Consider the following 11,099-nt stretch of genomic DNA (forward strand, 5'->3'; position numbering starts at 1 on the left):
TCACTATGTGGGAAGATTTGCATAACGCCGCCCAAATGTTCACGCAAAGAAGGCATAACTTTTATTCTCGCTGTAGTATTGTTGCCGTCGCCGCCATGTCGTGAAGACGCTGTGTGCTTCGTTGTGAAAGCGAAGCTACTTTTGTTTGGTCTTCCAAAAGAGGACGATATCTGCTTCGTCATGACTATAGCTGATCCGTGTTGGTCGCTGAGGAAATACTTCAACTTTGCTGTGGATCGCCGGATCGGCTTTCACCGTGGACGAAGCGGAGTCCAGCCCGGGGTCCTCACATGTGGTTGCGCAAGCCCTCCTTCGTCGAATCCACCGTCCCTGCTCCCTCAAGCCCACCGGCCGTTCCTCAGCCAATCAATTAAAACAGATTTTAATGTAGATATGAAGGACAGAAAACAATATTCAAGATGTGAATGGTTTTTTTTTAACAATTTTGTGAAACATGGAGCCTAATACTATTATATACTAGTAAAATACCTGTGGTTTTTACTTATTTGTATGAATGCTCTTGTGGTTTTTACAATCTAGTGTTCACTGAAGGTTTCCCTTTATGTATTTCAGAATTTTAATTCAATTTGAATATTAGAAATATTTAAGTGAAAAAAATCGATAAAATGGATATTTCCGGTAGGCTACTTGATCATGATTGGTTGAGTATTCATAAAGTGTACTACTTGTACTAGTTGATAAGTTACCTAATCAATATAATATAATTAAAAATCACTATATTAGGCTCCATAAAGTTTACCTGCTAAATTGGATAAACCTACAGTAGTTCAATCAATAACGCTGTAGTTACTACAGATCTATAGTAACAGAGATCCAGAATTATACAAATATAGTAAACATTTTATACTGTGGTCTGCTGGAATCTGCTGTTTATGAGACGGCACTGTTTGAGTGACTTTGAGGAAATGAATGTTACTAAAAAGTAGTGCCCGACCGATATATCGTTTTGCCGATATGAGCCTGTCACAGATATATCGGTATCGGCGAATATACCGCAGATATGAATTTTTTTTTTTTACAGAACATATAATGCAGATAAAATGCTTGAAATTGTGTCATTACTTAGTTTGTCCAGCAGAGCATGCTCCATTGTTTGCAACTGGCGACCTGGATGAAACGCTTTAAAGCTTAAGTCTATGGAAAAACTTTGAACGGCCATATCTCCATAACGACCGATCTAGCGATCCCGGGGGGCTACCGACTCGCGGAGGGTGGCGTTCGAGAGGGCTCCTCGAGCTAAAGGGATCCCCCGAATTTGGTGGAGATCCCCTGCTGCGTTCGTGAGATAGTGACACCAGTCAACACTCTCACTTCAGTAAGGAGGTCTCTTGTTCAGGCAGCATTCACGCGTTGTCTTATTCGACCATAAGTGCCCTGCGAAGTGGACTTCACATGAAATTCTGCCATGATTCCAGTTCCAGGGGAAGGACACGTTACATACAAAGGGCATTAAAGTGCGCGAGACGTGAATTTATATTGTATTTATTTACAGAGGTAGGGGAGAGTGGGCCACAAAGTAACACTTTTTGATTTTCTCAGTTTGTGTAAATCCACATGGGGTTCAGAATATATATATATATATATATATATATATTTTTTTTTTCCAAATAAAATGGCGTTTTTTAAGAATGAAAAATAATCTGATTTTGGAGTTTGACAATAAACACATTGCAACCATGCTTGGGTCAGCCCACGTAAACAAACAATAATGCTTTACGTGTCTTGAAATAATAATTTCTAAACATTAAACATTGACTGTCAGTCTTTTATTCACCTGTTTCTTGTTGTTTCTCATTAAAATTAAAGTAAATAGTGTAAATTACATCGCTAATGTCATAGAAGAGCACATTGTAACGCAGTGCCCCATCTGCGCAACTGAAATTTAAAACTGGTTAGTGTCTTCTGCTAGTAATCAAAGCATTAAAAAACTATCTGAACTGATAAATAACAGATTGGAGATTAAAATAATAGCAGATTTGTCTCATTTTAAATTAATAATAAAACCTGAGATAAAAAATTGACTTAAACCAGAATTGAAATGTTACTATGGTAAAATAAATATTCAAACCAAGTGTGTTACAACTAACACCCCGTTACTTTGTGCATCGCACTCCCCTATATTATGTCACACTTCACACTTCTCTAGTAAGTTTCGTCTGTGTGTGTGAAGACAGTAGCGCAAATCCGTGAATGAATGTTCCGAAGTGAAATAAACTTCAATGGAATAAAGTTGAGTTGAATAAACTTCAACTTTACTGTTCAGTGCACTGATGTCAGACTCATTTTGGATAGTAAAGTTTATTGTTAAATTGTTAAATGCCCTTACATATCTCTGTCACCATTATAAGTGTTTGATCACCATATTTCATTGCAACAAATGTGTTTATATATATATATATATATGTGTTTATGTATATACTGTATTCTATATATAGTAACAGTCAAATGTTTGGAGACACGAATGGGAAAGTGTCCAAACTTTTGACTGGTACTGTACTATAATATACACAAAGAATATCGGCCGATATATCGGTATCGGACCTTTTTTTTTCTTCCACTCCTTAATATCGGTATCAGTATCGACCCCAAAAAACCCATATCGGTCGGGCTCTACTAAAAAGCTAGATGGAGCTGGTGTTGAGTGTCTTATTTAATGACATCTGCATCTCTCTCACACGTCTCTGTCAAAGCAGCACAGGATGAGTGCGGTTAAAGAGCGAGAGGAGAACCAGTAGAGACACTCTCAGACTCACAGACACACACACACACACACACACACAGACAGAGAGACTCTGTGTCCTTCTGCTGAGACTTACAGGCAGGCTCCAAAATTAACCTTTTGCCACACCTTCAAATAGGCCAGTTGAGAGTTTAGCAGCCAAAAATATTTCTTACGGACAGAAGCTGTATTGGGACAGATGTTTTGTTTAATGCACAGTTTTTCTGTTTTTGATGCTTACGAAATTCAGATTCTTCCTAATTCCTCGAATGATGCAGTAATTTGGTGTCGTTTCGAATATATTTTTGGGCCAACGAGTGAACTTTTTATTTACTCACAAAAGCCACTTTTTCTTCTCATTTGCATTTTGTTTTGGACTTTACTTTTTAACTTACAGGCTTGTGTAAAGCCTAAGAACCTGCTATTTAACAACAAAATAACCTTTTATCTGTTCGGCTTACACGTCATAAACGTAGATAATTGTTATAATAAAGTCCTTGAGAAATATTAAGTAGAAAACCGCTTTTTATTTCCTTTTTCAAAATCTGAATCTAATTGTCATCCTCTCATTATCCTGAGGAGTGTTGCGCTGTGGTGCTCATGTCAGTGATGCAGGTTCGAATCCGGCATGTGAGGCGTTTGTTGTTTCTGCTGCTGCTCTTCCTGTTCTGTGGTGGGATTGTGTACAGCGATGGTATCAGATGTAATACTGTGGTGTTGAGTGATCATATTAATATGCTTCTCGAAGGTACTTCAAAAGAATATTGGGTAATTACTAGGGCAGACAGAGAGACTCTATGTCCTTCTGCTGAGACTTACAGGCAGGCTCCAAAATTAACCTTTTGCCACACCTTCAAATAGGCCAGTTGAGAGTTTAGCAGCCAAAAATATTTCTTACGGACAGAAGCTGTATTGGGACAGATGTTTTGTTTAATGCACAGTTTTTCTGTTTTTGATGCTTACGAAATTCAGATTCTTCCTAATTCCTCGAATGATGCAGTAATTTGGTGTCGTTTCGAATATATTTTTGGGCCAACGAGTGAACTTTTTATTTACTCACAAAAGCCACTTTTTCTTCTCATTTGCATTTTGTTTTGGACTTTACTTTTTAACTTACAGGCTTGTGTAAAGCCTAAGAACCTGCTATTTAACAACAAAATAACCTTTTATCTGTTCGGCTTACACGTCATAAACGTAGATAATTGTTATAATAAAGTCCTTGAGAAATATTAAGTAGAAAACCGCTTTTTATTTCCTTTTTCAAAATCTGAATCTAATTGTCATCCTCTCATTATCCTGAGGAGTGTTGCGCTGTGGTGCTCATGTCAGTGATGCAGGTTCGAATCCGGCATGTGAGGCGTTTGTTGTTTCTGCTGCTGCTCTTCCTGTTCTGTGGTGGGATCGTGTACAGCGACGGTATCAGATGTAATACTGTGGTGTTGAGTGATCATATTAATATGCTTCTCGAAGGTACTTCAAAAGGATATTGGGTAATTACTAGGGCTGTGCGATATTGAAGAAAAATGCGATACCTTGTTAAAAAATGCGATATTCGATATGTGTGTACAGCGATGGTATCAGATGTAATACTGTGGTGTTGAGTGATCATATTAATATGCTTCTCGAAGGTACTTCAAAAGAATATTGGGTAATTACTAGGGCTGTGCAATATTGAAGAAAAATGCGATACCTTGTTAAAAAATGCGATATTCGATATGCGATACGATATTGCTTAAAGTGTGTAAAATCAATTTAAATGATATTTTAAAATATTTAAAAATGAAAATTAGATAACCAATCTTTCTTGGAAAAGAAGCAGTGTTTTAGCATTACATAAGTAATGTCACAAATCAGAAAATGTCATTTTAACATCAGTGTAAACATGCAAACAAAAAATAATAATGACACTAATTTTATATCATTGTGACTTTGCTTTCCACACACTTTAAGTACTTCATATACCACAGCAAAAACTATAGTCTGAGAAAGTTCAAACATGATTAAAGGCAAGTGAACAGTCAGTAAATAAAAGAAATACACAATTTACAAGCATAGATCAAATAAACGGTAGTATTCAGATACAGAAATTTAATAATTAAGTGTAAAAAACACTGCATAGTGTTCACTGTATGAATAAAATTTAGATTAATCTTTGTTACAGCTGTTTTGTTGTTTGATTAACATCAGTGACATATTCAGCAGCACGTATTTATAGGCTGCTGTCCCTTTAAATCCGACTGCACCGATCCAGATGATACACATCCGATTTCTTTCTCCGCTGTTTACATTCATTTAAAACCTAGCGGACTGCGTTTACAAGAATGATCATCGAGACGGGTACTATTGACATAATTCTGTGTGTATGTGTCTGCTCAAACATAAGGAGGAGATACGAAAGACGAATCAACTCGGTGTTCGCGTGCCGTCTGAAACTCGTCTCTCTGTGTGCGCGCGCGCTTTGCTGGTGTGCGGCAGAACGGAAGATACGCTGCGTGAGATACGGCTTGTGTGCGCGCTTCAGGTGCGAGTCTGTCAGACAGCAAGACGTGACAGCAAAGAGTTGTTTTCTGCAACTTCCATGTTGGGACCATAGAAATGTGTCAAACGTGTCATAATCAAATTTTCCTAGTACCATGGTTTTTATTGCTGTCGTTTTTTTTAGTTTTTTTTTTTTGTGTGTGTATATGTGGTCTTGTGGTAATAGTAACTATGAAAGAATAAAAGTAGCTTTCCTGCAGCTCAGACTGAAGAGCACTAGCAATCCGACGTCATGGGTTTGATTCTCTTAAACGAATCGAATGTAAAGCTTGAATGCAGTACAGGTTGCTTTGGATAAAAGTGTCTGCTAAATGTGGAATATAAATTAGGGCTGCACGATAAATGGCATGCGATTTATTTAATGCGCATCTTGTCAGTAAAGCCGCTTCTGTAATCAGCGGTAAATCTCCATCACGTGCGTGCTTTCACATGGAGCGGCATTTATTACACCGAGCTGTTGTTCACTGACAAGCTGCGCAAAACCAGAGTCATATATGAACGTATTGTGTGTGTGTGTGTGTGTGTGTGTGTGTGTGTGTGTGTGTGTGTATGTATGTATGTATGTATGTATGTATGTATGTATGTATGTATGTATGTCTGACAAGATGCGCATTAAATATCGCATGCTATTTATTGTGCAGCCCTAATATAAATGTAAAATTAAAGCTGCAACCCGTGTTGAAAGGGCCCTCGCACCTGGAGCCACCTTCACCCGGTGGCCTCAGGAAAACCGTGAACAGTGGGCAATATGCATTCAAAGTGGTAAATATATGAGGAATATGTCAAAGTCATTTATTGCTGTGGAATGCTTGATTCTGATTGGTCAGTTGTGACATTCTGAGGTATGATATCCCTCCATAACAACCGGTAAAAGCTGATAACACAGGCTCATCCGGGTAACTGAAATCAGCGCTATACTCTTGCTAGGAACAGTTGTGGAAGCTTTGTGTTTGTTTAGCTAATAAAATATTAAAACTCAATTCAATATTACGTGTACAATTATTTAATGTCATCCTGGTATGGCGGACTCACTCTCTCGTTTCATACTAACGCAGCTGCTGCCGTTTTGCGACGATTGTTTTGTACGCTGTTATGGATTATAGGATAACTAACAAACTGGTAAGATTTTAAAACATTTTCATTTTATAATAAGTGGTTTGACTGCACCGTATCCCTTAATTGTCTGTCTAGTTTGAACTTGCCGCTTGCTCGCAACTGCTGTGTTCACAGAAGCTTTGTGTTCAAATATTTCATCTGCGCTTCGCGTCGGGGTCCTGATCACCCTGTCGGGGGTTATTCTGCAATAACAACCGGCTGGATGTACATCATCCCTTACTTATATGTGCCAAACTTCCTGCTGCCAGTAGGTAGCGCTATGACTATAACTGAATATAGACATGTAGACGTCTTCAGGCCAGGACTCTTATCAATAGGGATGTAACGATTCACTCAACTCACGATTCGATTTGATTCACAATTTTTTTTTTTTACAAAATGAGATTTAAGACAAAATATAAATTAAATGTGTCCTTTTATTATTGCTTGTTATAATATTATTATAACACTGTAATAATTTACTACTATAATAATAATTCTAGTAGGCGACCGATATATCGGCCGATATTTGGCATTTTGCAGATATCGGCATCGGCCGATAAGTTTTCCTGTTTGGCCGATGCGTTCAAGGTGGGACTTTTATTTCGACGACGCTGAGCGCGGCAGTGCCTGAACACAGTGCTCACATTCTCCTCCCCTTGTTCGCTGTTGTCGTTAACAGTTCCGTCTAAATACGGATAGAACGGTTAAACAAAGGAATTCAAATGTATACAAAAAGCCTTGATTGCTTTTATATTATTAGTAATAGAAAGGCAAACATTATAATACTTTCTTGTTTGCCATCAGCATTTAGCAAATACGCATTTATATCATTTAAACAAATCTTTGAATGTCTAATAAACACATCTAATTTCACAAACCTTGCAAACTTAGTCGGATCCAGCTGTGAGATCTTGTGAAGTGTGCATGTGTATCCTGCATGATCACGTGTTCTACAATTTTTTTTTTTTACAAAATGAGATTTAAGACAAAATATAAATTAAATGTGTCCTTTTATTATTGCTTGTTATAATATTATTATAACACTGTAATAATTTACTACTATAATAATAATTCTAGTAGGCGACCGATATATCGGCCGATATTTGGCATTTTGCAGATATCGGCATCGGCCGATAAGTTTTCCTGTTTGGCCGATGCGTTCAAGGTGGGACTTTTATTTCGACGACGCTGAGCGCGGCAGTGCCTGAACACAGTGCTCACATTCTCCTCCCCTTGTTCGCTGTTGTCGTTAACAGTTCCGTCTAAATACGGATAGAACGGTTAAACAAAGGAATTCAAATGTATACAAAAAGCCTTGATTGCTTTTATATTATTAGTAATAGAAAGGCAAACATTATAATACTTTCTTGTTTGCCATCAGCATTTAGCAAATACGCATTTATATCATTTAAACAAATCTTTGAATGTCTAATAAACACATCTAATTTCACAAACCTTGCAAACTTAGTCGGATCCAGCTGTGAGATCTTGTGAAGTGTGCATGTGTATCCTGCATGATCACGTGTTCTCTGCGTGACGGTCGGTCCGTGTGAATTGAATGCGGACAGGAGAAGAGTTCAGCTTCATTGAGACGCGCGATCGACAAACTTTAAACTCATGATTTTAAATTATGCTGTGCTTTATGCATTTGCCCACTGTCATATTCGTGTCATTTTCACTGTGTGCTGTATGTAAAATGAGTGTTACCTTGGCTTTATTTGAAAAAATATAATTCCCAATGCACACAAACTTCCCAGAATACTGAGTGCCCTGTTGGTTACGGTTTACTTACTTTTTAATTAGATTTTTATTAAATATATTTATTTATTTGTGAAAAATACTTTGTCATCTAAAGTATGTTTATTTGACACATTTATTTTTTTTAATCACTTTTCAGATGATTTCAAATTTCTTAAATATGAATTAAAATAAAATTATATCGGCCACCCTGCTTTCCAAGGTATCGGCATCGGCTGTCAAAAAACCCATATCAGTCGACCACTAATACTAATATATCACTTGTATATTATTGCTCTTTTGTTGGTTTTGATTGCTTCTGTTGTCCTCATTTGTTAGTCGCTTTGGATAAAAGCATTTGCTAAACACCAAAATTTAAATATAATGTAAATGTAAATAACAAAACTAAATTAAAATTTTAAAACAAGCCCCAAATCAAATAAATAAAACAAATCTCTTCATAAAACAAAATAAGGCTTTGTGCTCTTTCAATTTAAAATGAGGCAACCACTGCATTTTAATCTTGATCCAAACAAAGATGCTGCATACATGCAACATGAGCAGTTTTTAATCTAAATTAGACTGTACTATTTCGAAATTTGAAGCAAAAACAGAATGGTTTGACTTAAAATAAAAATATCTGCAGAAACCGAAACAGCAGACGAGCTGAACGAGATGCAGATGCACTCTCTGCCAGCAGGTGGCGCTTAAAGCGTTTCCTGGTTTCCGCTGTAAACAAAGCAGCGCTGCACTTATGAACTTTAATATGCATTATACAGAGGCAAGATGAAAAGAAAAAATACCATCTACACTTTTCTAAAGACAGTAAGTTCCCCTTAGACATGCATTCATATAAACTCCTACTCCTAAATTAATCAACCGATTTGAATCGTCACATATTCGAATCGATTTTCAACCACTTATCAAACAAGTAAGTTAAGGCAGATTGGACAATGCATATTTTAGTTGGTGTAAAACATGACATTTCCTGTTGCCAGCAGGTGGCGCTGTAAATAATAACTGATTATTGGCATGCAGATGTCTTCAGGCCAGAACTCTTACCAAACATGGGAAGTTTCGTTGAAATTTTATAGGTGGCGCTATTGAGCCATTTTGCCACGCCCAATTCTGAAACCCTTATCGGATATAAAGCTTCGCCAGTCCTGACGCGTGTGCAAAGTTTCATGAGTTTTGGAGCATGTTTAGGCTCGCATACATTAGGGGAAGTTTTTAGATAATCCTCTCCAGTTAACAAATACTGAATCAAATAGTAGCTACAAAACTTTGGAGTCAGTAAGAGTTTTTGGTGAAACAAAGAAATTAATATTTTTTTTATTCAGCAAAGATTCATTAAGTCACATTAAAGACATTTATTAGAGTTATAAAATGTTTCTGTTTCAAAAAATGCAGTTCTTCTGCATTCAAATCAATTCAAACATCAGAGAATCCTGAAAAAAAAGTATCACAGTTTCCAAAACAATATGAAGCAGCACAACAGTTTCCAGGTCTGATAATAAATCAGCATATTAGAATGATTTCTGAAGATCATGTGACACTGAAGACTGGAGGAATAATGCTGAAAATTCAGCTTTGATCACAGGAATAAATTACAGTTTAATGTATATCAAAATAGAAAAACGTTATTTTACATCGTAATAATATTTCACAATTTTACATTTTCTTCCCCCTGTATATTTGATCAAATAAATGCAGCCTTGATGAGCAGAAGAAACTCCTTTAAAAAACACAAAAACATTTCTGATCCCAAACTTTTGACCGGTAGTGTATATATTGAATTTTATTGTTTTTGAATTACCAAAAATTGCTCCCCGTCAACTCAAAGATTCACACTCGTTAAGGATACATTAGTAAAAACCAAAATAATTTTGTTTCTTTCCTGCTATAGCAAAAGATCTCACTGTATTTCCGTGCGGTTTAACCCTTGTTGTTTGATTTCCTCTCACCTCTCTTTCAGTTGATATTCGGGAGATTAAGGAGATCCGCATGGGCCAGAAGTCACGAGACTTCGAGCGGTATGTGGAGGACTCGACCGCCCGGCCGGACCAGGCCCACTGCTTCGTCATCCTCTATGGCACAGAGTTTCGGCTCAAAGCGCTCAGTCTGGCAGGTAAATGAGAGCTCTAACAGTGTGCATCACTTCTGTATGGTACAATATAAGCTTAATGAAATCCAGTTTAACGATACTCACTCACACACTCACTCACACACTCACTCACACACTCACTCACACACTCACTCACACACTCACTCACACACTCACTCACACACTCACTCACACACTCACTCACACACTCACTCACACACTCACTCACACACTCACTCACACACTCACTCACACACTCACTCACACACTCACTCACACACTCACTCACGCACGCACTCACTCACTCGCATACACTCTCTCACTCACTCTCACTCACTCACTCTCACACACTCACTCACTCTCTCACACTCTCACTCTCTCACTTGCACACACTCACTCTCGCACGCACGCACTCACTCACTCACTCACTCGCATTCACTCACTCATTCACTCTCTCACTCACTCTCTCACTCACTCTCTCACACTCACTCGCGCACACTCACTCTCTCACTCACTCGCACACACTCACTCGCTCTCTCTCACGCACGCACTCGCTCACTCACTCGCATACTCACTCACTCTCTCACTCGCTCGCACACTCTCACTCTCACACTCACTCTCTCACTCTCACACTCACTCGCACACTCACTCTCACACTCACCCGCACACTCTCAGTCTCACACTCACTCGCACACTCTCAGTCTCACACTCACTCGCACACTCTCACTCTCACACTCACTCTCACACACTCTCACTCACTCACTCACTCGCATACACTCACTCACTCGCTCGCACACTCACTCGCTCACTCTCACACTCACTCGCTCTCTCTCTCTCACTCACTCGCACACTCTCACTCTCACACTCACTCGCACACTCTCA

The 11,099-nt window shown here is 38.2% G+C and overlaps 1 protein-coding gene across 1 annotated transcript in view; it reads left to right on the forward strand.

The window, feature by feature from the left end:
* The window catches only part of LOC107562619 (1-phosphatidylinositol 4,5-bisphosphate phosphodiesterase gamma-1-like), a 60,301-nt gene that overhangs the window by 14,401 nt on the left and 34,801 nt on the right, over positions 1-11,099 (forward strand). Inside the window, exon 3 of the mRNA XM_016247283.1 lies at positions 10,089-10,241. Coding sequence (XP_016102769.1) covers positions 10,089-10,241 — 153 coding nt within the window. The remainder of the gene's footprint in view (positions 1-10,088; positions 10,242-11,099) is intronic.

This window comes from Sinocyclocheilus grahami, unplaced genomic scaffold (genome assembly GCF_001515645.1).
Source record: "Sinocyclocheilus grahami isolate Dianchi unplaced genomic scaffold, SAMN03320097.WGS_v1.1 scaffold830.1, whole genome shotgun sequence".
Lineage (NCBI taxonomy): Eukaryota > Metazoa > Chordata > Actinopteri > Cypriniformes > Cyprinidae > Sinocyclocheilus > Sinocyclocheilus grahami.